The sequence below is a fragment of the Electrona antarctica genome (assembly GCF_951216825.1).
Source record: "Electrona antarctica genome assembly, chromosome: 14".
Taxonomy (NCBI): Eukaryota; Metazoa; Chordata; class Actinopteri; order Myctophiformes; family Myctophidae; genus Electrona; species Electrona antarctica.
In genome coordinates, this window is record NC_136795.1 from 35571816 (window position 1) to 35598523 (window position 26708).

At 40.9% G+C, this 26708-nt stretch overlaps 2 protein-coding genes across 2 annotated transcripts in view; one reads left to right on the forward strand and one right to left on the reverse strand.

Annotated features, from left to right (window-relative positions):
• The window catches only part of LOC306937160 (uncharacterized protein), a 38106-nt gene extending 17112 nt beyond the window's left edge, over positions 1–20994 (forward strand). The window contains exons 13-39 of the mRNA XM_079520825.1: positions 175–209; positions 808–838; positions 4386–4451; positions 5357–5398; positions 5572–5625; positions 6311–6352; positions 6510–6563; positions 6834–6881; positions 7006–7056; positions 7735–7785; positions 8449–8493; positions 9799–9849; positions 9976–10026; positions 10229–10240; positions 10828–10875; positions 11901–11927; positions 12082–12126; positions 12228–12293; positions 13956–14000; positions 15735–15887; positions 17261–17314; positions 17421–17504; positions 18946–18972; positions 19417–19458; positions 20064–20090; positions 20404–20460; positions 20624–20994. Of these exons, the coding sequence (XP_079376951.1) occupies positions 175–209; positions 808–838; positions 4386–4451; positions 5357–5398; positions 5572–5625; positions 6311–6352; positions 6510–6563; positions 6834–6881; positions 7006–7056; positions 7735–7785; positions 8449–8493; positions 9799–9849; positions 9976–10026; positions 10229–10240; positions 10828–10875; positions 11901–11927; positions 12082–12126; positions 12228–12293; positions 13956–14000; positions 15735–15887; positions 17261–17314; positions 17421–17504; positions 18946–18972; positions 19417–19458; positions 20064–20090; positions 20404–20460; positions 20624–20628 (1313 nt within the window). The 3' untranslated portion in view covers positions 20629–20994. The remainder of the gene's footprint in view (positions 1–174; positions 210–807; positions 839–4385; positions 4452–5356; positions 5399–5571; positions 5626–6310; positions 6353–6509; positions 6564–6833; positions 6882–7005; positions 7057–7734; positions 7786–8448; positions 8494–9798; positions 9850–9975; positions 10027–10228; positions 10241–10827; positions 10876–11900; positions 11928–12081; positions 12127–12227; positions 12294–13955; positions 14001–15734; positions 15888–17260; positions 17315–17420; positions 17505–18945; positions 18973–19416; positions 19459–20063; positions 20091–20403; positions 20461–20623) is intronic.
• An 841-nt stretch (positions 20995–21835) lies between these two features.
• On the reverse strand, positions 21836–24585 carry LOC306936346 (perforin-1-like). Its single transcript, XM_079519837.1, has 5 exons — positions 24528–24585; positions 23629–24210; positions 23357–23495; positions 23028–23242; positions 21836–22916 (listed from the first exon to the last, which is right to left on the reverse strand). The coding sequence occupies exons 2-5, from the start codon at positions 24165–24167 to the stop codon at positions 22100–22102; spliced, it is 1710 nt and encodes a 569-aa protein (XP_079375963.1). The 5' UTR covers positions 24168–24210; positions 24528–24585; the 3' UTR covers positions 21836–22099.
• Positions 24586–26708: the final 2123 nt, after the last annotated feature.

Below are 26708 nucleotides of genomic sequence, written 5' to 3' on the forward strand. Positions count from 1 at the left end.
GCAGGCACCCACCCACCCACACACATAACTCCGTAAGGGAGTGGTTGCACCACTCAAAAAAATAAGACTTAAGTGGTTAAGCGATGAGGAGCAATTATGTAGTGTTGCATAACCATAACAGGATGTTTGAGGATTCTCAATTAGGGTGCTTCTATCTGCCATCACCAGGTGCAGGAGCTGGCCAGGGGGCCAAGAGACCAAAACCCATGGTAATATCAGCAGCTGTTGGTGTTCATGTCTGTTTATGTTGTTGTCATTCACCTGTGTTGGATGTAACCTCCATGACTTTCACTTCACTGACGTCGTCATGAATGCAAATGCAAACTGGGTAATTTGCATGTCAGTCCTGTTTATCGAATGCTCATCAACTGCCTCGGTGAATTCCTGTTCAATAGCATTGATTTATGATTTTTTTTTTTTAAAACTCAAAAATGCACTTACTGCACTGACAAAAAATGTCTATGTGGCATGTGCCCCGTGTGATGTATTTGGCATGAGTTCTCCAGCAGTTACTGCCTGAAATCATCTTAAATAGGCTTTAATCAGCAAGGGATCAGTGTTTTGTTCATAATTACCATGTGCCGCTCATCTGCATTGTGTGTGTGTGTGTGTGTGTGTGTGTGTGTGTGTGTGTGTGTGTGTGTGTGTGTGTGTGTGTGTGTGTGTGTGTGTGTGTGTGTGTGCGTGTGTGTGTGTGCGTGTGTGCGTGCGTGCGTGCGTGCGTGCGTGCGTGCGTGCGTGCGTGCGTGCGTGCGTGCGTGCGGATCAGTGAGCTAATAGTTGAGTAATGCGTGTTGTGGTCTGCAGGGTATGGTGCAGGATGGGACTGCAGCCAATGGTAAACCTCTGTGTCCTGTCCTGTGTGTTTGTGTGACACAGTATGTATACTGTATACACTGTATATAATATATATATATACATGTATACTGTATATATACCTGGCTGTGTAGATACAGTACATTTAATTCATAATATTGTAGTTTGGACAATTTATCATACTAGAGGATTGGGCCGCAGATCTGACTGATATGCCCATACTTGGAGATCTCTATCTGTCACTCCATGTCCCTTTTATATGCCCATATTGTCGTTCGGTTTGGTCATGCACTCTGCCCCCCCCCCCCCCCCCCCCCCGGCCAGGCTTTGACTTCCAACACAATGTTCCTGAGCTAGAGTGCTAGAAAGAGGTTTAGATGTGTTTTTTTTCAAGTTAGAATCACTTTGTATGTATGTGATGATGTGACAATTACATCTGTGACAATTCACTTTTGTAGATAGTAGTTAGGCCTATAACTTGTGGATATCACAAAATCTTATTGTAGGCTACTTGATGTTGTGTTTTTGACTGTTGTCTTTATGGCAATAACATTTGATGGCATTGTTTTTTTTCTCCAGAAATTAGTGTAGGTTTTCGTCTTACACAAACATTAAATTCCCATTGACAATGAATGGAGAATTTACATCACATGTAGCCGAGCTACACATAGATTAAATTCTACACATAGATTAAATTCTACACATAAATTAAATTGACAACGAATGGAGAATGCACGTCATATGTGTCTGAGCCAATCGGCATGTTATGTGAAGATGATGTATGATGATAAAAGTGCCCCTCACTTCACACAGGTGTGATCTTTGGATATGTATTCTAGATGTGGCTTTGTCTATTGCTTTTTGGTCAGTTTTATTTGTTTTAGCCTCTTGAATTATTCTCCCCATGAAATGGGGTCTGTTTTCAGGTCATAATTGATGATGACTTGTCAGCATTGTGTGTCATACTTGCCTTTTAGTCTTGTTTATTGTCAGACAATGGGATATATCAGATTAAGTGGTCTGATACACATATGAAATTGTAACTGTTTTCTTGCTACTGGGCAGTAAAATGTATTGTTGAATTGCACAGGGGACCTTAAGCTTTATCTCAGCGCTCAATAACTCATGAATGAATCATGATGCTATCACTTTGTCAGATGTGTCTGTGGAAGCATTAGGTGGAACTGAAAATAACACTGTGAGGGACATTGTTCAGGCTCTGAAAGGAGCAAAAAGTTTAACTTTCATTAATCCTCCTCTCCTGTCTTGAGCTGATATGATGGGAAGCAATCTTGGTGCTGCTGCACTTTTCAGTTACAGGCAGGAATGGTTTTGAGACCTGCTTGCACCTGCAGAGTATGGTCAAAGGTATTGGCCCACTAACTCTATTTCAAGGAGCACCAAGTCTCGGACCTACGCTACCTTGATAACACAGTCAAATATTTGATCCTGCTGACTCACAAGGTAAAGGAACAAAAATACTTTGGACCTGTGGTAACAGACATTTATTGACTGGTGGTTTAGACTCTAGAACCACAGAGGAGCCCTAAAGACAGCAATACAAATCAGAGTCCTCCATTTTCTCAAATGCCAGAAGCTATGTATCACCTGTTCCACAAAATATGACTGCCATAAACTATGGACATACCAGTAATGTGTCAGATGGAATGGGATTCAAAGGCCCTCTGTTGGTGGCTTCAGAAGCACAAAGGTTTGCCAAAAGTCTGGCGCCTCAGCTGCCTGTTGATAAAAAAACAGAAAATGTCTCAGTCCCTTGACAACACAGGGAGGTGGGACTGCTGCCTTCGCAAAGTCCAAAAGAGAAACTATGGATTATCTGTTCACAAAAACATCAGGACACCAAAAACGATGTATCTGCTCGTTCAAATAGGCAAGGTACAGTGGCGTGCACACAGATAGACACTAGGTGATGCTAGAGCACCTGCCCTTCTTTGCCCTCTGGACAGCAATGTGCCCTTTTTTGTACAGTGTACAGTACGTGGACCATGGCGACATTGATCAATTCTTGATAAAAAAAAGCTTCTAATATATTATTTATGCCCCAAAATCTATAAATATCACACTATTAAGGCAAACGGCCGGTTCCACGCACTGCACAACAAGGTGCCCTTTTTTCACTTGAGCACCTGCCCCTCTAAATGTCTGTGCACGCCGCAAGGTATCAAAGGTCTTTGATACCTTGTCAGTCAGTGTGAAGGCAGCAAATACATTGGTTGTGTAACTTTTCAACAGTGGGTTCCACTGAAGTTGGCAGCACTGTGGCTCCTTAAGAATGGACAGTGTTACTAAGTATAGAAGCTATCCTGATAGGATAGTAGGTAGCAAAGGCCTCTTCCCTGTTAAACGCAATGTCACAGCTGTCTACAAGTCTTGGTCATCAATGCTGAATGGAAAGAGTATACTCTCTTAAATAAAACGTAGCAAATGGGCAACGTTTTATTTCTTTCTTTATAACATTCATTTCCGATCCATAGTCCATCCTGGGAGACCTACTTCCATCTCATTATTGTCACTACTCATCGGCCATCTCGTTGTCTGTGGTTTGTTTTTGTATGGCTGTTGTGTCCCAATTTCTCCTTTAAACATTGTTTGGATGGTTCCCCTCTTTTATTCAGACGTATTATTGGAATCATACTGCGTCTAGCAACTAGAGCAACATGTCTGTATACATGTGCTACATACAACATTCTGTAGTGTAGTGTTAGTGTATTGTTTCCTGTTTCCACCTACTTATTAAACAGTTAAAGCTATAGTGTTCATCTAACTCTTGTGTAAGTAGAACTTTATGGCTCGTCCATTTGGTTAGATTTTACACTCTGAGTATTTTAACATTTACCATCATTTTATGGGTGCTCTTTGGCCATAAATAGATTTTCTGTAAAACTTAACTGTCCTATTACCTTTAAAATGTTGCTCTATTTAATTTGGATCCTTATTCTTTGTTTTGGCAAATTGATGTATAACAATTTGATGTATAATCACAGTGTGAAAGGCAGTGGTGAATGTCCTGCTGCCTGGTATTTGCATATCTGTTGACCTGCCGCCGGTGATATTGGGCTTTGACCATTGCCACACAGTAATTGGAGTGTCTTATCATGACTGACTGTAGCACAACCCAAGGCCGATGTTGTGATTTGGGTCTGGTCATAGGTTAAAGCAGACAATGGGCCCTATTATGCGTGTCTTAAGTACCAGGTCTTATGACTTAACTTAAGACCTGGAGGCGTGGTCAATGCTGTTTGGCCACTCAGAATAGCCAAATGGCATTGATCACGCCTCCAGGTCTTAAGTTAAGTAATAAGACCTGGTACTTAAGACATGCATAATAGGGCCCAATGTGTTTTAAATTGCATGCTGTTATATTATTTTCTATGTGTACATTTAAACATGAGTGCTGACCATAGTCCCTATGGTCATTTCAGGATTATTATAGCTACTATTTTGAGCAGAGCAATTTCTTTTCCAATGTGTAATCATTTTATGGAAAAGTGATTGCTGCAGCCCATGTTCCTGTTTCATTTCTAAGTAATCATTGTTATGGTCTGCAGGGTTTGGCCCAGGGTTTGGCCCAGGAGCTGGAGGTGTTCCCAATGGACAGGGTGCTAACGGCAATGGTACAGTAAATGTAAATGTGCATGTGTTTACATTTGTGCCCCCTCAGATACCAGTCTGCTGTCTTGAACTTTTTTCTAGACAGTCACGCACCCCCTAGAAGGCACTCGCGCACCACAGGGGGTGCACACACCACAGTTTGGGAATCCCTGCCCTAGAACCACCTGTTTCACTGCATGCAGCAAAGCCCCAGTCACTGTGTTCAACCACCTGCTGTTTTACCCTAGCAATGCCCTGAAAAACCACTACACTCTGTCTAGCCACCTGTTTTCCCCTTGCAACTTCCTATATACTACACCCTGGAAACTCCTGTTTAACAACTGGCTCTTACTGCAAACACCCAGGCATGCAATGCCCTAGCTAGCAACCACACCTAAAATCCTAGCAACTGCCTAGTGCCTACCAACACCCACGATGGTTGACTGCTAAACTCCCTTTTGTTTTTGCATTAACACATCTCTCGCTGTCTTGCACTCTTTCATTCTTCTATCATTGTTTTGTTCATTGTTAAACTTCTAATACATGTAAAGGTTAATTCCTCTCAAATACTTAAGTATTTATGCTTATAAGTTAAATGACACTAAAAGGCTACTTCTATTGAACATATTAATGCTTTTTCTCCACTGTTTTGGTCACTGTTGTGGTGTCTTTACTCCCACTTTGTGTGTGTGTGTGTGCGTGTGCGTGTGCGTGTGCGTGTGCGTGCATGTGTGTGTGTGTGTGTGTGTGTGTGTGTGTGTGTGTGTGTGTGTGTGTGTGACTGTGTGCGTGTGCGTGCGTGCGTGCGTGCGCGCGTGCGTGCGTGCGTGCGTGCATGCGAACCAGAAAGCCAGTGTTAAATTAAACAGATGTTGCCATCTCAGTGATTTGAGACATTGTGATCACTCACAGCTCTTGTGGTTTCTAGGTTATGGGGCAGCAGCTGGGGTGACTAATGGCGCTACAAATGGTAAAACCTCTGCTTGTACACTACAGTATGTTGTGCACGGCATTTAGCATGTTGAATGGTGAAATTCTGCATGGATTTAGAATCACACAACGGTCATCAGGACTTTGTGATTGAGAGGGTGAAGTCTCTGACAGCTCGTCAATGAGAGCAGTAATCAGTGTCCTGCTCTGTAGGATTTGGTCCAGCGAATGGAGGTGTCAATGGAGGAGGGCCAGTCAAAGGCAATGGTAAACTGTTACCAGCATGTCTCTGCGTGTCTGTCTTGATTTATTGTGAAATGTTTGTTTTGTAACATACATAACATATAAGTACATGCTTATTGCTTATACAGTATGAATATCCTTGATCAAGGAATTTTGGGCATGCCTTTAATGTTGAGTATGTTGGAACTGGACTATTCTATTTAGAAGATAACACTTTTGATTGGTACTGAATACTGATTCATTCATCCAGGTCGTGTTCCAGTTGTAGCAGGGCCTTCAGCCGCTAAAAGCAATGGTAACATGTTCCTATATACTGTTACCCATAGAGGCACGCAGCAAACTGTGTTGTACGATAAATGGAATTGCATGTAAACTGAACTCTCTAGTAGTGTGCATGATTGATTTGCCTCAGTCAGAGTTGTTGTTCAGTTGCAGTTTTTAATTGCATTCAGCTGTTGTGCCTCAGCTCAGACACTCATTAATCACTGTTGAGGTCATCAGGATATGGGAACATAGCTAGAGGTCATAATGATGCTAAAAATGGCAATGGTACTTTTCTGCCGTTCTTTTCAAGTGTTGGATTCTGCTCCCACTTTGTATTTGTTTGAATATGATTACTGTATATTAATATTATGCTATAGAAATTACATGAAATGAAACAGTGTATAGAAATCTTTCTATAGTCATTAACAGCTCTTGTGGTCTCTAGGTTATGGTGCAGCAGCTGGGGTGACCAATGGCGCTAGAAATGGTAAAACCTCTGCTTGTATGTGCACGGCATTTAGCATGTTGAATGGAGATACTTCTGCATGGATTTAGAATCACACAACGGTCATCAGGACTGATTGAGAGGGTGAAGTCTTTGACAGCTCGTCAATGAGAGCAGTAATCAGTGTCCTGCTTTGTAGGATTTGGTCCAGTGAATGGAGGTCTCAATGGAGGAGGGCCAGTCAAAGGCAATGGTAAACTGTCCAGCCATGTGTGTCTGTCCTGATATTTGAATCCATTCAAGAGTGGATGACTATTAAACAATATAACTGATAATTAACAAATTATGCCCACCTTAATCATCACAGAAAACTGTATAGGATGATGCATCATGCCCAAACATGCTGTTGAGTACAGTGTGTGAATAGAGCTCTCTGGTTTGGGGCCTGTAATGTTGTTTCTCAGTATTTTCGTTCAGATTCAGCTGCAGTTTGTATTCAGGCATTTTGTGTTGTGGTCCCCAGGTTATGGTGCCACAGCTGGAGTCACCAATGGCAATGGTCCTAAAAATGGTAAAACCTCTTGCGTAAAACACAGCATTTAAATGCTGAAATTATGTCGTTTCATTTTTGTATGGAACACATCAATGTTTCTGACAGCTCCTCAATGAGCAGTAATCCGTGTCCTGGTCTGTAGGATATGGTCCCAGGAATGGAGGTCTCAATGACGGGGCAGTCAGAGGCAATGGTAAACTGTTACCTGCATGTATTTGTACGTGTGTTTGCACGTAAGTGCATTACGAATAGGTTTTCAGAGGAAAAGTACAAATCTATGTTGTGAATCAACTACAGAGCAGTCAGTGCACTTGATAAAAAACACGCACGCGCACACACACACACACACACACACACACACACACACACACACACACACACACACACACACACACACACACACACACACACACACACACACACACACACACACACACGCACAACAGTAAAGACTTTGTCTTCAGCTCTAGGTAGATTATATTGCTTGGTACTGAATAACCTTGGTTCTCAGGTTATGGTCCAGGTATACGTAGTGGCAGGGCCCTCTCAGCTAAACACAGTGCAAGAATCTGGTCAATGTTTCTATTTCTGCATCCAGCCTTAGTCAGTGATGTCACTCACGCTGAACTTTGAAACTGATGCGTGAAGGCAGGAGTACTGTCACGTGGTCTTTAGGTTTTTGTTCAGGCACAGCTGAGCTCACATGTGCTAATATATTGTAGCCTACTTTTTATATTGGCAATGCTGAGCTCATGGTGACACATATGGTGTTATTTTTAGATGTCTTTCTACCATCTGTAATATGATCCATACTGTAGGGATATCTGAAGGGAATATAATATACACTAATAATCTGTTATGGTCTGTATAGGACATATTCCAGGAAATGGGGGTCGAAATGGAAAAGCAGCAAAAAGCAATGGTAACCTTCTCTATTTAGTTTTAGTTTGAGGCAACATTATACAACACAGTAAGACACTCAATGGTCTGATCTGGCCCTAGCCTGGCTAATAAGCCAGACTCAAATCACACTGTCGTGTGGTATTTGAGTCTGGAGATGCTGTGTATGGATCTTGTTTCCCGGGGGGCGGGTTCAAACATTTTCTCTTTGACGCAATTGGTCAGAGCTACTGTCAGTCAAAGGTCTCAAGCATTGAACGTCACTGTACCAAAGCCCGCCCATATTGCATACCGTGTCCCGATTGGCCACACCAGTTCTCTGGTGTAGGAAATGGGCGTACAATTGAGCCTCTCCAGACCGTAAAACGGCTGATTCGGTCTGGTTTATTAGCCAGGCTAATCTGGCCCTGGAACAGATAGGAAAATGCAATGTACTGAAGTCCAGGTCAGAGTGGCAAAGGCACATGTCTGCCTGTATGTCGTTGTCTGCCTGCATGTCTTTCAGTTCATGTTTTTATCTCAATGAGTTATACAGTTATATAAGTTATACGTTATACAGTGAAATTGGAAGCGTCAGTAGAAGACTATACTGTATATAACCAGAGTCTAAAGTAGGCCACAGTAAATCTATTGTAGTGCCACTGCTGTTGTTTTTGTATTCAGTAAACACTGTTGTGGATTCCAGGAAATGGTGCTGATACCGGCGTGCGTAATGGTGTTAATGGCAATGGTAAAGCTTAAATCACCTATCTCTGTGTGTCTTTGTTTGAGCCATAATGCATGGAGCATGTTTCAAGTCAACATAGAGTGATTAACAGCAACTGTTATGGGTGGTGTTATGATCTTTAGGGTTTGGTTTGGAATAGGGACTTCACAATGGAAAGGCAATAGACTATAGGTCTATAGATGATTGATTTGTACCTTTGTTCCGCTTTGAGTTGCATGTGTTGAACGCGATACTTTTGTGTGCACAAATACCACGCGCATGCAGGGGGATGTTATGCCTCATCTCTGAATGACATTTCTGTCTTATTGTTGCAGTAATATAGTCTCATAATTTACATAACTATTAACCACGTAAACCCTATATAAAATAGCAAAAATAGCTGATTTACAAGCTCACAACGCGCCACAATTATAGATACAGTATGCTATTTTCACTGAATATTCTTAACAAATGTTGTTTTTATTATGACAGAGAGAGGGTTCATGTGGTTAATATGTGAGCAGGCACGATGATTTGAATGTGATGGAATGTGATGGAATGCTGGTTTGGCTGGTTTGGCATGTTTTGTGGAGAAGGGAAGTCTGCACACTGATCTGTAGCTCTCAGGCCTCATATACACATGTCAAACACATCTGTGTTCTCTCTGTGTTTAATGGCCGCCACAATGCAATTCCAGTGGGAGTCACATGGTTTGACCAAACATTTGTGTTTGGTGGGCAGAACACAGCCATCAAACACAAATGTTTGGTCAAACCATGTGACTCCCGCATTGGAATTGCATTGAACACAGACAGAACACAACACATGTGTTTGATGTGTGTGTATGAGGCCTCAGTAGTCGCCTTAATCAAATATGTTCTACTGGGACGACAGATCAGTGTGCAGACTTTCCTTCTTCTCCATTGTACCGTTTGTACGTACTTTTTGTTTAGCACCAATTTTCTTTTTAGATTAGATGTCAGTGCTTCTCTCTTGGACTATGTTGGCATGTTTTGTACGTTGTACCACAGCTGGGTTTGTTGCTTGTCCAGTTGATGCATGGGTGTTGTTGTGGGTCAAAAGCCAGGGGCCGCTCACAAACATACGTGTGATTTGCATGGATGTTGTACATGCTGTATGTGCCTGGGCCATCTATGAGCTCAGTGTGATTTACACTCACTTTCTCTTCCCACTCCATTGCCTGCTCTGCAGTATAGGCCTACATGCAGATCAGTAAATGCCGCTAATGTGAATGAGATTGGATCCCTCGGGCACCACAGCCAATCACGGGTGATTTTTACTGAGTGATCTTGACTTCTTCTTTCACAGGTTACTTTGGGAACTACGGAGCGAGCCGTGGCACTGGCGCTTATGGAGCAGGTAATGTAATGTTGGACACTGACAGATAACATGTGAGGACTAACAATCACGTCCATGTTAGCTGAGGCAGGGCTGGATATCGAGGCGTGCAGCCTTTGGTAATGTACTTCCATAAATCATCCACAGCTTTGGGACAAGGAGGGTACCCCCTTGGTGGTGGAGCTGGCAAACTCACGGGTGAGCATTGTAAATTGTAAATTGTGTTGCACATTTTTATCCAAGGCACTTTGCCTTGGATAAATGTTAGATATTTATCATAGTACAATGTTTCATTTTTTTCCATCCCTTGTTTTGTTTCTTGTTCTCTCTATATCCCCCCTCCCTCTTCTCTCTCTCTCTCTCTCTCTCTCTCTCTCTCTCTCTCTCTCTCTCGCTCTAGGTCTCGGCCAAGGTAGGTATCCCTAGATAATTGTTTTTCCATCCCTCCTCCTTTCTCATATCTCTCTTCTACCCATATGCCTTATTAAAAATGTTTATCTCTTAACTTCCTCATCTTGTATACTTGCTCCTCCCACTCTGGCTTGTAATGAGCTCCTTGTCCTACTTGTCCCTCCATTCAAATTAAAAACCACAGTCAAAATGTGGCTCCAAGTGCACAACAGAGGAAACGCGGAGGGCATCCGAAGCTTTGCTTATTGCAATAGGCAGGAATCTAATGTCTACTTTGCCTTGCAAACCAACGATTTGCTTGCGAGGCTAGTTTGAAAATATTCAAATTATTTTTGAGGTTTACTGTAGAAAAGTGCTTGGATCACTCTCTCTCTTAAAATGACCTGATGATTAATTGTATTCCTTCAAGGTCAAAGTATGAATTCCAGCTGCATAACCAATCAACTCCTCCATCATATGATCTCTTTTTGGTTTTCTTGGATGTTGGTGTGTGGAATCTGTCCCTGAACTTGTATCATCTTTAAATGTATGTCGTGCCCGCTACTGAATTGACATGACAAGTGCTATAAAGTGTATGTTTCACAACAGGCTATGGTGATGGTGCAGGAGGATACGGTGCAGGCAATGCAGGCTATGGTAAGGGATGAAACAAAACGCTCTCTGCAGAAATATAGTATAGAGGACAACTTATATGGAATCTCTAGGCATTTGAGGAATACTTACAGGGCCATGTTGTGACAATATGGAGAATGACAAAGGAGCAGAGTTCTTCATACACCACCAAATCCTGAGTTTTTCTTTAACCCTGAGAGTGTAAAACATTACCCACTGTGTACACATTACTGTGCCGGTGTTGTGTTGATGCTGGAATGGTCCTCAGTTAAGACAGACAGTTCATCTCTATACTGGCCTGGAGTTGGTGAGGTTCCATCTTTTATTCTCACTGTAAGTGGAGATCCAGCTGGTGGTGCCAGCTGGATCCAACCACTGCCCCAATCACTTAAAAGTCTTCCACTCATGTTGGTACACAGACAGGACAAGACAACTTGCGGATTGCAGCTTTAACATACAATAACACAATCTATACTCTAACTTAACCTTTTGATTGCTAAGAAAATATTATTTGGTGCAATACGTGGACACTGCCAATCACATTCAGGGCCATATGGTTTCTCCACTAGGTGTAATGTAGATATATTTTACACTCCTTCTGATGGCCTTCAGTCTTATTACAAAATATTTACACTTCAAAGTTCACACACATGACTTTTACAGTACATTGGGCTCTATTTTCGTCCATGTTAAACCCCTTATCCCTAAACTTCTTTACCTTTTTTTCTTTTTTACTATTTTGAAAAACATTTTTGAATAGTTCAACTAGCCGATCTACATCGACACGTTGTGAGCTTGTACATATTTTAACTATTCAAAACGTTTGACAAAATAGTAAAAAAAAAAAAAAAAGGCTGGTGAGACTGGAGGGAAGGCTAAATGCAAAAATTGTACATGTCTATGTTTACATGTCCATCTGTCTATACGTTTTGTTTGCCTCTCCATGTGGCTGCTCTTATGCTGGTTGTGTATAAGTGATGTTTGTCGAATTATGACTTCAACGTTGTTCTTACTGAGGTCCATGTATGGTTGTCTTTTTGTCATATTAGGAGCAGGCTATGGAGCTCAGCAAGCAGGTAATCTTTCATTCACTCATACAGAAAATTGTAGTCAAACACGTTCCAGTGGAACAGAGAAATGCTGTGTAGTGTTAAACTCTTCTGTTCAGCATGAAGTGACTTTCACTGCTATTTCTTGAAGAACCTAACCTGTGCACCCTCCTCTCAACAGGTTATGGGAATCCCTATGGTGATGCCAGCCATGGTTATGTAGCAGGTAAGTACTGACAAAAGATCCCAGAGGAATGCCATCTACTAATAAACTCACCAACTCACATTCATAATTATAATTTCGCAATGATTATAATTATGTTTCAGGGCTTGGTAATCCATCTGTGTTAGCTGATGGTGAGGGGATGGGGAGAAAATCAGGGAAAAGTGAAGGTAATCATTCTTTGGGCGTAATAATAATTTGTAACACCTTAAAGCTGGAAATTGGAACTTATTTCAAGGAATAAAACAGAATTTGAACCCATTTTTATGGTAGACTACAGTATGTGCTGTTAATACAATGTAATTAGCACACCCGAATGAGGTCGTCAGACCCTAGTGCAGGGGTTCTCAACGTTTTTGGCCGGGGACCCCCGGAAATGCTTTGGCAATGTCTCGGGACCCCCGCCCCGCCCCCTCCCGACCCCCAATATAAATTGACTGCTACAATAACCTTAAACCATTTTGGGCGGGAACCCCTTTTGGTGTTTTAAGCATTGTTATAATTTAGCTATTGAAAAATAGCAGATCTACAAGCTCATAGCGCGCCACCGAGTGGCGCGCTACGAGCTTGTAGGTCTGCTATTTTTTTTAAATCGTGAAAATAAAATTTAATTTTAATTAATTTTTTGAAAATAATTTGGGGACCCCCTAAAATAATTTGGCGACCCCCCGAGGGGTCGCGACCCACGGGTTGAGAACCCCTGCCCTAGTGTCATGTAGGACAGTGGTTCCCAAACTTTGCAGGACGAGACCCAGAACAGAGATTAGACGTATTTTCCCGTGACCCAAACTAGTGAAAATAGCAGATCTACAAGCACACAACGAATCGCTTCGCACCGTGTTGCGAGCTTGTAGATCGGCTATTTTCACTACTTCTTAAACATTTGTTTTCTAATTTATGGAATTTCTTAGATTTTTATTTCATTTTGTGATTAGAAAATAATTTGATTTGTTTTTAATTCATGAAATGTTTACCTTTTTTTTTATAAAAGATATTCATTAAAAAAAAATGTAGAAAACAAAAACTAAAGTGTCCAAATTAAGTTTTTAAGTGAGAAGCTTTTAAGTGAAATATCTGCCCTGGCTAAGCAAAGCCGTTTTGGAAGAGCAGTAGCAGTTTGGTCTCCTATGGCAGAACGTGGTTTGAATCACTGGTAGGACTTGAAACTTGCAGTTTGCAGCTTTAACATACAATAACACCAATCTATACTCTAACTTAACCTTTTGATTGCTAAGAAAATATTATTTGGTGCAATACGTGGACACTGCCAATCACATTCAGGGCCATATGGTTTCTCCACTAGGTGTAATGTAGATATATTTTATAGAATTGTTGACTTGTGGAATTGGTCTGGTCTAATCTGATTGTTTTTGGTCAACTAAAAAGAAAATATTCTAAAGCCTATTTAATACTTTGTCATTTTCCACTAGTGACACCACCGTGAAACAAAATAGACCTATAAAAGCATGATTTCCACAGTACACTTTGTTGTATAATGGTGCTTTTAGCTTTTTATCTCTGCAATTATTTGGAGCTTGTAGATCGGCTATTTTTGGACGCAAATCTTTGTGATCTGCTATTTTCTTTTTTTATGATTTGTACTTTATTATTTTCTTTTGTATATGAAACTGACATAGACATAGACAAAACACAACAAAATAAATGCATAACAAAACAAACACATAACAAGTGATCTGCTATTTTCAATGCGTTTTGAGCTTGTGGATTGGCCATTTTCAGCATGTGACACCGGCGTACGGTGGAGCATAAATTAGGCAGCTTCAGCAGAAGAGCGAATAATGTATGACATGTTTGTGTTGCTGATATTCTAGGCCGTGGTGCTGGAGGTTATGGTGTTCAGGGCCAGGGGGCTTATGGTAAGACATTCAAGGATGAAAGCCTATGGGCGAACAGCAATTGAGGAAGAACTATGTGTTTGTTCTCTGCAATTCAATGTCGCAACACATAACAAGGATGTATGCATGGAAGGAGAAATACTTCATATTATATTTCATGCTTAAGGGGCAAAACAAAACCTGTTCTTTCGCCAACTGTCAACTCACTGTTGACAGTTGACAGTATATTACATATACTGTAATAATGCCTCACCCAGGCTCCCCCTTCATATAGTCTTGCATAGCTGGAGATCTCTGCCTAGTACTAATACTCATGGGGAAATCAACGAATGGGGTAAGTGGGAACAATTCAGACATTTTCCAAGGAACAGCACTGTAGAAACAAAGGATTGGTTTTCAAAGTATTGGACGTAGGTTTGTCAGCAGCAGTTCTTACCGCTGTTCTATCTAGCGCCCATTCACTGAATTTAGATTTCACCAGAAGTATTGGTAGGCAGAGATCTCTGATCATCTGGCTTTGCGAGACTATACCATTCATATTGACGAGAACATGACATTTCTTCTATTATCTCACGACTGATACAAGATTAGATTTTGCTGTGCCTCTTCCTCTCTGCTCTCAATAGTTTTCTTATTTTTATTTTTATTATTGTTTCTGATTTAAGAAACCGCTCCTTCAGTTATTTGTTTCCACTAAACACCTCTTATGTGTCATCTTGTCATATAGTTAGGTAAAGTTAGCTTAAGTTGTGGCAAATCTGCAAAATAAATGCTTACCACTAGCTTTCTTCACAGATGTGTTCATAAACGTGTCTACTATCACAGAAACATTTGTTCCAACCCAACCCAATTTAGCCCAAGGAGTATTTTCGTGCAAAACTCATGCTTGGAATGGATTCAGCATCATGAAAACCCCCTAGTTTGACATGTCACATGCTACTTAAAGTATAATGAAATTTGGAATTCGTTGCCTTATATTGGTTGATAATGGTACCCCAACTTTCAGCAGCTGTCACAAAGTTTCCCAAGGTAGTTGGGTTGGAACATTTGTTTCTGTGATAGTAGACATGTTTGTGAAGAAAGCTGTGAAGAAAGCTAGTGGTAAGCATTTTTTTTGCAGATTTGCCACAACTTACAATTTACAATTTACAATTTAGGCATTTAGCAGACGCTCTTAATCCAGAGCGACTTACAATAGGCAAGAACAAAAAGCATGGGAATACATCACATATGTAACAAAATGCATTTATCGCGAAACATGCGTAAGCTAAGACCGTGACTAGAACATATCTATATAATGACTCTATACATATAAACTATAACTAGAACATATCTATATAATGACACTATACATATAAACTACACATATGTGCTATACTATGCTGTACATATAAGCTAACATTACCTAACTAATACATTATATAGAGTCGTGTTCCAAAGCATCTGGTTTTGAAAAACAAAGCCTTACTGGAAGTTACTTGTTAAATTATATAAATAAATAAATAATATACAAAAAAAATGTTTTTAGATATGCATAATTTACTTTTGGAACTCAACTCATCATTATGTTCATTATCGATCCAAATGCATGAAAATATAGTGTTAAAGTGTTAAATCTTCATGGTGACTCCATTTGTCTTTGATAAACTCACATATTTACGTCCTCAACTGATCCCTTCCATCTCTTGTCACTGTTTGTCCATCTCCATGTAACCTTTAATCCTCCTTCATGCAGTATCCTTTGTATGTCTGTAGGGGGCGGTGGCTCTGGCCCTGCTGGTGCCCTTGCCTATGGGGGCCAGGGAATGGTCCCCACAGGGATGGGGGCTGATGAGAAGTCAGCCGGGTACAACGGGGGGTCCTATGGGGGTACCCGGGCCTTGAGCCTCGGGGCTGACTCTGGCATGGGTAAATACTGTACACACCCGGGTTAGAACAACACAAACCCTACAGTTTCCTTAGGGGTATCTATTGAAAGGAATATGTATTTGCTTGTGATTTCACTTTCTACTGAGAGAGCTTCATTTGCTCTGCTGTCATCACCTCATAACAAAATAATAATTGCTAGCAATGCATAAACAACTACATTTTCTCATCTGAGGATCCACAGCAAAATGCTCAGAGTATGTGTGTCTGTAATAGCTATGAAAATGTTTTAGAACTCCTGGGCTTAGAGTCGAAATTATGGTGATAAATTGGAAGTAAGAGAGAGAAGAGAGAGCATTGTTGGGAGAATGCAGTGAAAAGGGAGTTGTAGATGCTGAAACAGAAAGTGGGAAATTATAAAAATAGACACAGCTGTGAAGTGAAGATTGTGATGATCTCATGTGTACGTGCAAGTGTGCATGCAACACCTACAATTTAGCACCAAGGCTTTGATGATACCAGTTTTCCTGTGCTGGTGTCAGCAGCAGTGGTCGAATTGAGTCAGTTGCATGGTTGACTAATGTCTTTACTTCAGTACGCTATGTAGTCAAATCTCTTTAGTTTCTTTATTAGTCAAACTGTCCGTTTACATAGTTTTACCATCTATATGAGTAAGACTGAGAACCGCAACTATGGAACAAAATAAGAGACCTCTGCAAATCATACAGTATGCTTTGCTTTCCTATATTACCGCTATATGTTTTAGTTAAATGAACGTTTTTATTCTATTTATAAACTACTGACATTTGTCCCAAATTAAGTTGTAGAATAGGTAATACAATGCATATTTCTTTTACACAATACTACAATTTTAACTTAGGAGTTCAGAAGTCTTGATACTGTGTTTTTTCTGTTAGTAAATATGGTGACGATGCACCATGAACAAAACATTAATTGAATTAAATCAATATTTGGTATAATAACTTGGAATTTGTTCTTTAAGGTAGTATTTATAGCACTGTTTTTGCTGATCCCATTGCAAGAGGATAGTCAGCCCATGGTTTTTATACTTTTCCTCAATAATAAGATTTGGTTATGGGGATCACCAGTACCTCATTAAGTATTATGCGTGTAATGGAATTAAACTGGAAGAGAATGGCTGGCATACTTTTTTTCTTTTTTGGATCCCTTTAATCCTTTGTGTGGGGGAAGTTCAGTTTCAGCTTCATCCACCTCATCAGATTATGATAAGGCCTCTCTCTCTATCCATTACGATTAAGCCATGACTGCCCAAACATGCAGGTTTGAGAAAGAATTGGAGTGGTCTATTTCAGGGTTTTACCAGAGATAGAACATAGATGTAAAATGGTGAGCAGATTAGGGATATCATTGCATTCATCCGTTTGTTACTGCAGGGGCAGGAGTTGGTCCTTATGGTGGTGCTCCAGTCATTCCAGCTGGACTAGAAGGTAAGAACTCTGGGTCAGACCTTTGTAATTGTATCGATTGCAAGTTACAACTGAATTGAAATTAGTTCATTGCTTCTCAAAAACATAATCCCTCTTTCACCTATAGGTGAGATTGGCTATGGTGCTCAACAGCTTGGTGCTCAACAGCTTGCCCTGGGGGCAGAGGCTGCTAAATCTGCCAGCAAATATGGTGAGAATGAGCCTTTATCTATATGTGATGTAATGGTCTTTTTTTTTAGGTTTGAAAAAGTACTTAAATTCTCACTTCACTATCATCTGGGGACCCTCCCAGCCAATTACTGTATGGTTTACTTAGTTAAATCACCTTGAACAAACAACTCTTACGCTGCATGAGCTTGTGTGGATCTGTTCTATCTGACAGTAAACAACCAAACCAGTATGACCAGTACACTGTAAATAATCTATTTGACCGGAGGAGTCCCCCAGGGCTGTTACTAGGCCTACTCTTGTTCTTATACAACCAACCAAACACTTTGTCGGGACCCATTTGTGGGTCGCGGACACATGTTCTATGGGTTCCTTCATTTTTAATTATTATTTCAAAACATTTTCAAAAAACATTCCCAAAAAAAGCATTATTAATTTAAGACATTCCATAAATTAGAAAACAAATGTAGTCGATCTACAAGCTCACAACGCAGCACGAAGCGGCATTGTGAGCTTGTAGATCCAGGGCCGGATTAACACCTCTGAGGGCCCTTGAGTACTGAAGCTCGAAGGGCCCCCCTGCACATGCATGTGCGATCCTGTGTGCACGCGGCAAGGATGCACGCAAACTTTTGGGCATTTTGGGGCGGTTTTATGCCGCAATATTGGCCTATTCCCGGGCCGCCTACCCCGCCCCAGAGTGGCAGTCAGGCAGTAACAAACACATTATTTTTATTTGACGCGCATAATGAGCAAATGGGTAAGAGAAAGTGTATTTCAGTGTTTTGACCTTTTTTGTCGAGCCACCTGACGCGCTATGTGTGCAGAATGAAAACAAAGCAATGCTGGATGGTGGACTCACATTTTGTATTCCACCAGAATCACCCCTCCACCTGACCTCACACAGCCCAGTGGGCCCACCCACCTAGCGCATTGTTTCAGCTGCATTCTCAGCAACAACAAAACATGATTTAATTTTAGATACTATTTATTTCATTCGGATTAGTGGGAGAAATTTCCGTGGAGCTAAAAAGAATAAAAATATAAATCTTTTATTTTTTTAATTAACACTGAACACAGAACCACTGCCATCTACTTAATGTACAGTACATGGACAAGACCCACTAACTATTATATTTAGCTGAATAGAAGAGATGCCAAATCTACTGAAGGTTTTTCACAATGGATGGCATAATACTGTGCACAAAGTTGCCGGTTTACTTTAATATACACTCTGGGTAGCCATGCAAGCGTATGGACTGGAAGCTGGTGGTACTGGTGGGGAAGCCTAAATGCAAAAATGGTACATGTCTATGTGAACATGTTCGCCTGTCGCTGTATACGTTTTGTTTGCCTCCCCATGTGGCTTCTCTTATGCTGGTTGATAGTAATGTTTAATTATGACTTCAACGTTGTTGTTCTTACTGAGGTCCATGTATATTTTTGTCTTTGTGTCATATTAGGTGCAGGATATGGAGCTCAGCGAGCAGGTAACTAACTGAATACATGTACAAAATACTGTATACCTACCACCTCAAACACAAGTACACACACACACACACACACACACACACACACACACACACACACACACACACACACACACACACCCTGTTAACTGTGAGACCACTTTCTGCCTTGTTCCTTTGTAGACCACAGTCACTTGCGGTAAACTCATATTCTTCCTGGGCCTTTTCTTTGAAAACACACAGAGCTAGTTACAACTTTACGACTTCCACAATCATGACATGAGCAATGTTGTCTGAGCAGATTCCATGCACATCAAGCATCAGACTCATCTCATTGCATTGCACAGACATACGGTAGTTACACGAGGAGTTAAAAGTGATTGTGATACAAATGTGTGTCTTGCATAATGTCTTTTGGCTTCTTTGGTGTTTCATTGTTTCTTTTTCTTGCATGTGTCTACCAAGCCTATGCTGGACAGCAAGGTGCAGGACAAGATGCCTATGCTGGTAAGCAATAAGCATGTTTCTAAGGAGGATTTAGTTAGAGTATTAAGAGAAGAGTCTGACGACACTGTTGACAACAACAACAATAAAGGTCTGACGCGGTTTGCATATCACAGACTTTAGAGCTCACACTGTATCCTCCTTCCAGTTCACTCCTTCTGATGGCCTTCAGTCTTATTACAAAAGATTTACACTACAAAGTTCACACACATGACTTTTACAGTACATTGGGCTCTATTTTCGTCCATGTTAAACCCCTTATCCCTAAACTTCTTTGCCTTTTTTTCTTTTTTACTATTTCGAAAAACATTTTTGAATAGTTCAACTAGCCGATCTACATCGACACGTTGTGAGCTTGTACATATTTTAACTATTCAAAACGTTTGACAAAATAGTAAAAACAAACAAAAAGGCTGGTGAGACTGGAGGGAAGGCTAAATGCAAAAATTGTACATGTCTATGTTTACATGTCCATCTGTCTATACGTTTTGTTTGCCTCTCCATGTGGCTGCTCTTATGCTGGTTGTGTATAAGTGATGTTTGTCTAATTATGACTTCAACGTTGTTCTTACTGAGGTCCATGTATGGTTGTCTTTTTGTCATATTAGGAGCAGGCTATGGAGCTCAGCAAGCAGGTAATCTTTCATTCACTCATACAGAAATTTGTATTGGCAAAACAATTACATTTAGACAATTTAGTGTAAAAGGTATGTGTACATGGGGACTAGATGAGGTCCAGGAAAGTTTACTTTGTTAGCTGGTTGTGTGCTCTATAATCAAATACTTAGGCAAATGTATACTTTGTCACATGATGACCCTTTCAACAAAGCATATTTTCAACTGTTGGACTATTTTAGGGTGGCATATAAGCAAACCTTCTCAGCTTATTTGTTCACTACTGCTGCCCTTCCATGAGCACATTTACAATGTGGGTTGATCCTTTCACAGGAGGCCAAGGTGGAAAATACGGCGCACTGAATGGTGTCCTCGGAACTGGATACAAAGGTGAGGAGGAAGGGTGGTTTATTGTGCAATGATATATGACCCATCCCATGATACTGTGTTGCACAGCAAACGATTACATTCTGTTGTTTGGTGTGCCATTTACTGTGCCATTTAATGTGTACGCATTACTCACCCTGCCTCTTCTATCTCCTTCTTTACCCAGGCTAATTGAAACGACATGGACACACCCAAGTAAATCAAGTTTTTTCATGATGTGTTTATTGTAATGTTTTTTTGTTTTTATTTTATTTTTTGTTTTTTTAGCTTCTTGTTTGTTTCATTCCATTTTGCCCCAGTTTTGTTCTGTCATGTCCTGTCTCGTTCTGTTCCATATGTCCTCGGTTTTGTGCTATTGTCTTTGTTTGGTATCTTCTTCTACTATGACCCCTTTTCTGTTACTGGAGTGTTTGTTGTTATTTCCATGCTAAAGGCAAGAAAGCGCCTATAAGCTGCCTGCAAGTCTCCTCATTCTGTTAATTTTGGTGACGTTTAGATAAATGTTCAATGTATTAACCTTCGGAAGCAAATAAATTATCTGACAAATAATGTTGAATGAATATTTGTTCCTGGGACGAAGGATTTGACCTCATTTATACTGTGGCCTAGTGCTCTGTCTGCATTTTGTTCTCACGGTGTGAACACACCTTACAAGCGTCTTCCATACGCAGGAAGTTCAGCCACTTCCCTTCTTATACACAGGGTAACTAACCAAACATTAAAATCAACGAAACAATCCTGTCGATAAATGCTTTTTATAAATCAACTAATGGTTTACACTGCAACGGAAAACTGTTCAAGAAGATTTAGGTCTCATGAATTATTTTTTATCCGGAAATTACACTATAGGCCTACTGGCAATTATATATATTTTTAAATCACACCCCATTTCTCTGATATTGTATGCTTATTTTGTAGAAACAACATCAAGTCAATTGAAGATGGCATTTTTTATTTTTGAGCATTAGCAAAAACTGAAATCTGCACACCAAAAATTGTGTAATGGATGCAAAATTTGAAAAATATAAATGCATCAAAGTACACTTCATTTAATCCAACCATCATGCAATGATTTGGCTTTTGGTACAAGACCTTAACATGGAGAGTGAAATGACAAAAAGAAATTCACCAGAGTTGAGGAGTGCAGACAGTTGCACACAATTGGCACTTAGAAAGTCAATCAGGCTGTATCTATATACAATAATGAATACGTTAGCCAAAAACAGGAATATGAAACAAGTAATTACTTATTCTGAGTAAAGGGCCCTTGTCCACAAATGCCGGGTTAAATAATCACATAATTAGAATGTAAAGAAAACATTTTCACACATATGTAGGCCTACTGTATGTACAAATATATAGCATCTATGATATCAAAGCATATCTTAAAACTATAAGACTATAACTACATTAGATTTAAAGACAATTCGTCATTGAGTCTCATTGGTTGCAAAGTTTGCAGAGTAAAGATCCAGATAGGATCTCTTTGTTTTAGCAAAATATCTCTATTGCAGCAACATAGATATTTTGCTAAAACTTAAAATATGTATGTACTCTGAGCATATAGCAGTTGTTGTGGGTGTGAATTAAATTCCACCACACTGCTCATGGCAATAAGACTTTGATTGCCCTTTGTGTGACATTAATCCACAAACACACCCATTTTCATCAGGATGGCCTTTGGAACAGGTTGAGCATGTCGTGACACATACACATTCTGCAGATCCTGACTCATGGGAGTGGCTTTATATTCGCTACATGTGGGACCGCTCAAACTCGGAGCACAAGTCAGTTCCCATTTGAAGTACAGACGGCCATGCTGGAGAATGCAAAGGTCCTCCTGCACTCCAGCTGTAAGGGTTTTTTCACACTCTCCCAACAGGTCATCATCCCAACGGTTGTCCTCATCCCATACCTCAAATCTCACATTGCTCCCCACTGACAAATCCTGGGTGCCCAAGTCAATGGTCATGGCCCAATAGGGGTTGTTGTTGTTGTTGATAACTGGGGAACGTCTAACGTCTTGTCCATTAAAAGAGACCTTTACATAACCATCTGTGGCAGTAGTGGTGTCTCCCCATAGGTCAGTGCCACGCTGCACAGTAATGACCACCCTTGCCAATCCCTTTTTGTCTGGACAGCAGTTCTGGCCTACGGAAGGGATATTGTTGCAGTTACAAACACAGGAATCTTTACCATTGTTGATTCCCTCCTGACATGGCTGACTGCAGTTCTTCCACAGGGCCTTCTCCAGGATGTAATGGCTAATGGCAGAGCGCAGGTTCTTCCGAATTGGGGCGTCGGTAGGCAGCAACTCGTGAAGGGAATCCAGCGAGTAGGTGACTACGTCTGGATTCAGAGGCAGTGTGTTAAGCCATTCTTTGTAGGCAGCTGGGTCTTTATCAGCAGAGAAGAGGAGCTCTGGCTCTGTGGTTTGACCACCCTTTATTTCCGTGAACCTGTCATAAAGAGAGACATTTTGGCAACTGAGAGACACCACTCGATCAAAGTGTGTGAGAGAAATGGAAATAGCAAGTGCTTTATACTATAGAAAATAGCATATGCCTTACCTGTCATTGAAGAGGCTGGAGAAGCTAGACTTGCTCTCTGTCTTGTCCAAATCTGCCTTGCAGTGTTTCGCTTCAGTCTTCATTTCGCTCGCACCTATGCTAGCAGATGCCTCCACATCAAGGCACATCTGCACATCTTCCACACTGTGGCCTTGTAAACTGGCCTGGCACTGTTTGATGCTGGTCACAGACTGCACACTTCCTCCCAGCTTCACCTGACAGCACACAGAATAATGGAACAGACTGTTACTATTGGGTTACATTCTATAAATCTCCTGCCATGGAGATGTGTGGATTAAACGATTTTCTTTGCAACAACTCTTATTCACCTTTGTGATGTAATGGGTGCCGAAGTTGTCAATCAGCTTATAATAGCGTTGTTTGGTTTCCTGGCTATACGTTTTTGGTAGTTTTTTCAACGCTGCACGGAATTCCCTGTGCAGCTTGGGTGTACCCGTCACACGATAGCTGTTTCGAGAGAGGAGCAAGACATAAGTAAGATTGAACAATGCATGTAATGCTAATTATGTTAATATGTTTTTGTCTTAACATCTCAGGGAGATTTCAAGGCCCAGGTTTTTGGAGCACCATATTTGTTTACCTGTAGAACTCACAAGACATGCCTTGGCTTGTGAAAGTATACTTGTCACTCTTGGTTTTCTCCATGGAGTATGCAGCCATTGACGATTGAGTTCCTGCCATCATCAGTGAGCCTTTTCTAAGACCCACAGGGTCTTGAACATCTAGATTGACTTTCCAGTTGTTATTCACTGAAGAGCTGCTGGAACTGACTAGAGACTCACTGGACCTATGGAGTTTACTGGACACTTTCATGCTGCACTTCTGGTTTGGCCGCCAATCTACCACTGACAAGGGAAGCTTCTGCTTTTTCCCCTCCAGATAGGGGTTCGTACACAGGGTGCAAGTCTTGTCTTTATGTTTCCAAACGCTCATGTCAATGACAAACGCTCCCTTCCGTTTCATTGTGGAGATGTCAAAGCCTTCCCCTGCCAAATTGGTACCTGGAGCAAATTCTGCCTCGCTACACTCATCTGCTGTTCCTACCGTACATGCCTGATAACTGCACTGAGGGAAGGAGATCATGAAACCAGCCCAGAAGCAAATGTTGAACAGAAACATGATTTCCGCTTGGTTGGTTGATGGATGCAACTACTGGTTTACCCTGAAAAAGAAATGTACATGAATATTGAGGTCACACGATTACATTTAATCTCTGGTGGAAATAAAGATGAAAATGTACTGGACTCTATAAGTACTCCACTCAATAAGACACATAAGACTATTACATTGTCATTACCCTTAGTATGCAATAACATATTTCTCCCTCACATTAAATTAGAATATAAATCCCCAACAAAATGGATTGAGTTCCAGCATCAAGGTCACAAAATAAAGGTTAAAGTCATATATAACATACTGAATAAAAAAAGGGACACACTTGACAAATCAAAATGTTGCTGTAGGATAGGCAATACTCACTATCTGCCTGTCTCCTCATGGCAAGTGTGAAGTTGACTGCACAGCTGTATCTGATGTCAGCCTATTTATTTAAAAAAAAAAGGGGGAAGCAGATAACGTTTTGAGTGGTCTTCTGCATGATGAAGAGGGGAACATGTGGTTTCACAGTTACAGAAAAGATGTTTGTCCTGAGCGGGTGGGAGGAGCTGGTGGTCTGTATTGTGAGAGCTACAGCAGTAAAGTTTTGACAACCGATAGTCCTCCAGTCAATAAGGTATTATATGTCACAGGCTTGTCATTTCTCGGAATTGGTGGTAGGCTATATCTCTAGGAACTGAAACCCAAGATTTCGTACTCTTCTAACTTGTGATGATGTGATGTATCAAAGAAAAATAATATTGAATATGACTCTTGAAAGGCTGTCTAATGGTCAGAATTGAAAGTTTAGTCAAGGAGAGCTTGTAAGTTTCTCAATTTGTTGTAACATGACAAATTGGGTAACAAGATGTTTGGTGGAAGTGGCCATACAAGAGCTGCCAGCTAGGCCTCCAGTCCCTCCACCATATAACTCTATCTATGCCCTCCACCCCTAACAAATATATATATATATTTGGAAATGTTTTTAAAGGGATATTTCACCTCCAAACAAACTCTCTTTAACCATGATTCTGCATTCATCGAAAACACCCTTGGTTCTAGTAACTGATATTTTCTCTATCTAATGCGTGAGGAGGCTGTGTTTTATCTTATATTTTGTATGTTTATTTTATTTTATTTGAAAGTGAATATCCCTTTAAGCAGATCAGAACATGTTTAAAGGGACATTTCACTGCTGGAAGAAACTGCAGTCACTCAATAAAGGCCAGTCCACACTAATGATTGCAACTGCAATATTTATTACTAATACTTACAACTACTTGCAACTATTTCCCCACACAAAGGCACCGGTCAGTCCAATGCAAGTGGTTGCATTGGTGTGGACTGGCTTCAACTGTCAACATCTTTCATGAAAACAGAAGTTAATGTATGTCAATATACTAGAATTTCGCCGCCCTTTGGGCGGCTCATCCTAGTTCCGTTGCAGCGCAATGGGAAGAAGGAAATTGCGAGATTTGACAGACTCCACTTCATGTTTCAGCTGTGTTTTTAAACCCAGCATTGTGCCCTTCACATGTAGTAACGGATGGGTATTATTATTATTTGTTGTATTTTATTTTCACATCAAAGAAAATTAAATTAAATTAAAATAAGCACACATGAAACTGCTTTTTACTGTTTTTGTTTACTTACAATAAGTTACTGTTTTTGGAAACCAAAAGATGTTGAGAATGGAGCAGAACATACTGTAGTATATTTTTGTGGGGACCTTGACTGCATTATAGTAGGCCTACAATCTTTTGGATTGCAGTGACCCCACATTGTTTCTTCGGGAACAATATTTGTAGGATTAATATTGTGATGTACTGTACTCTGTACTGTTGATATTATAGTTGTTATTAGCGTTTGGTGGCGTGTGTGTGTGTGTGTGCGTGCCATTTCAGCTGCATCGCGAGGCGATCCAAAATTCCCCCACAGCGCACACACACCCACACACACCCACACACACACACGTGCGTTGTACGCAGCTGTTTTGTGTTTCAGCGCGTTGTTGGTGCGCGAGCGCGCGTGTGTGTGTGTGTTGTTGTTCTTATCCATATATGCGCCTCGGTTCGTCCCGTTTGTACCACGCCAGGTGTCTTTCCCCTTTCCCACTGTTCCTGCCAGCCTGCTGTTATTTCCCTTTTGATGATCGATCTGCACTCGTATGCTCCTATTGCTACATTTATGTCTATTTCCCTACCTAGCGACTTTTTTGCTGCCCTATCTGCCATTTCATTCCCTTCCACGCCCACATGGGCTGGTACCCAGAGGAAACCTAGCTTCCCCTCCTACTTTCTCGATGTTAACAACTCTCGACTCGTGGGTCACGTGGTGGGCTTTGAGCAAATGGGAGAGGGAATGTAGTGTTGCCAGGTCCTTTGCCAGGTGTGCGTATTGTAAGCGAGTGGTAGTGTGTGTAAGTAGCGTGTTGAATGGCATTTGTTCTGTGCTTGTTTTCATAGACGTGGCAACAAATTAGCACAGTAGCCAATGGGAAAAAAGGATGCAGTGTTGCCAGGTCCGCAAGTTTTAAGCGTGTTGTAGTGTGTGTGAGGAGCGTGT

Bases quoted from the DNA above. Each gene is read 5' to 3' on its own strand.
- LOC306936346 (XM_079519837.1), bottom strand. From the start codon at position 24,167: ATGTTTCTGTTCAACATTTGCTTCTGGGCTGGTTTCATGATCTCCTTC. The intron at 23,496-23,628 runs GTAAACAAATAT...CTCTCGAAACAG, and splicing joins ATGTCTTGTGAGTTCTACAG to CTATCGTGTGACGGGTACAC. The intron at 22,917-23,027 runs GTAAGGCATATG...TCTTTATGACAG, and splicing joins TCCAGCCTCTTCAATGACAG to GTTCACGGAAATAAAGGGTG.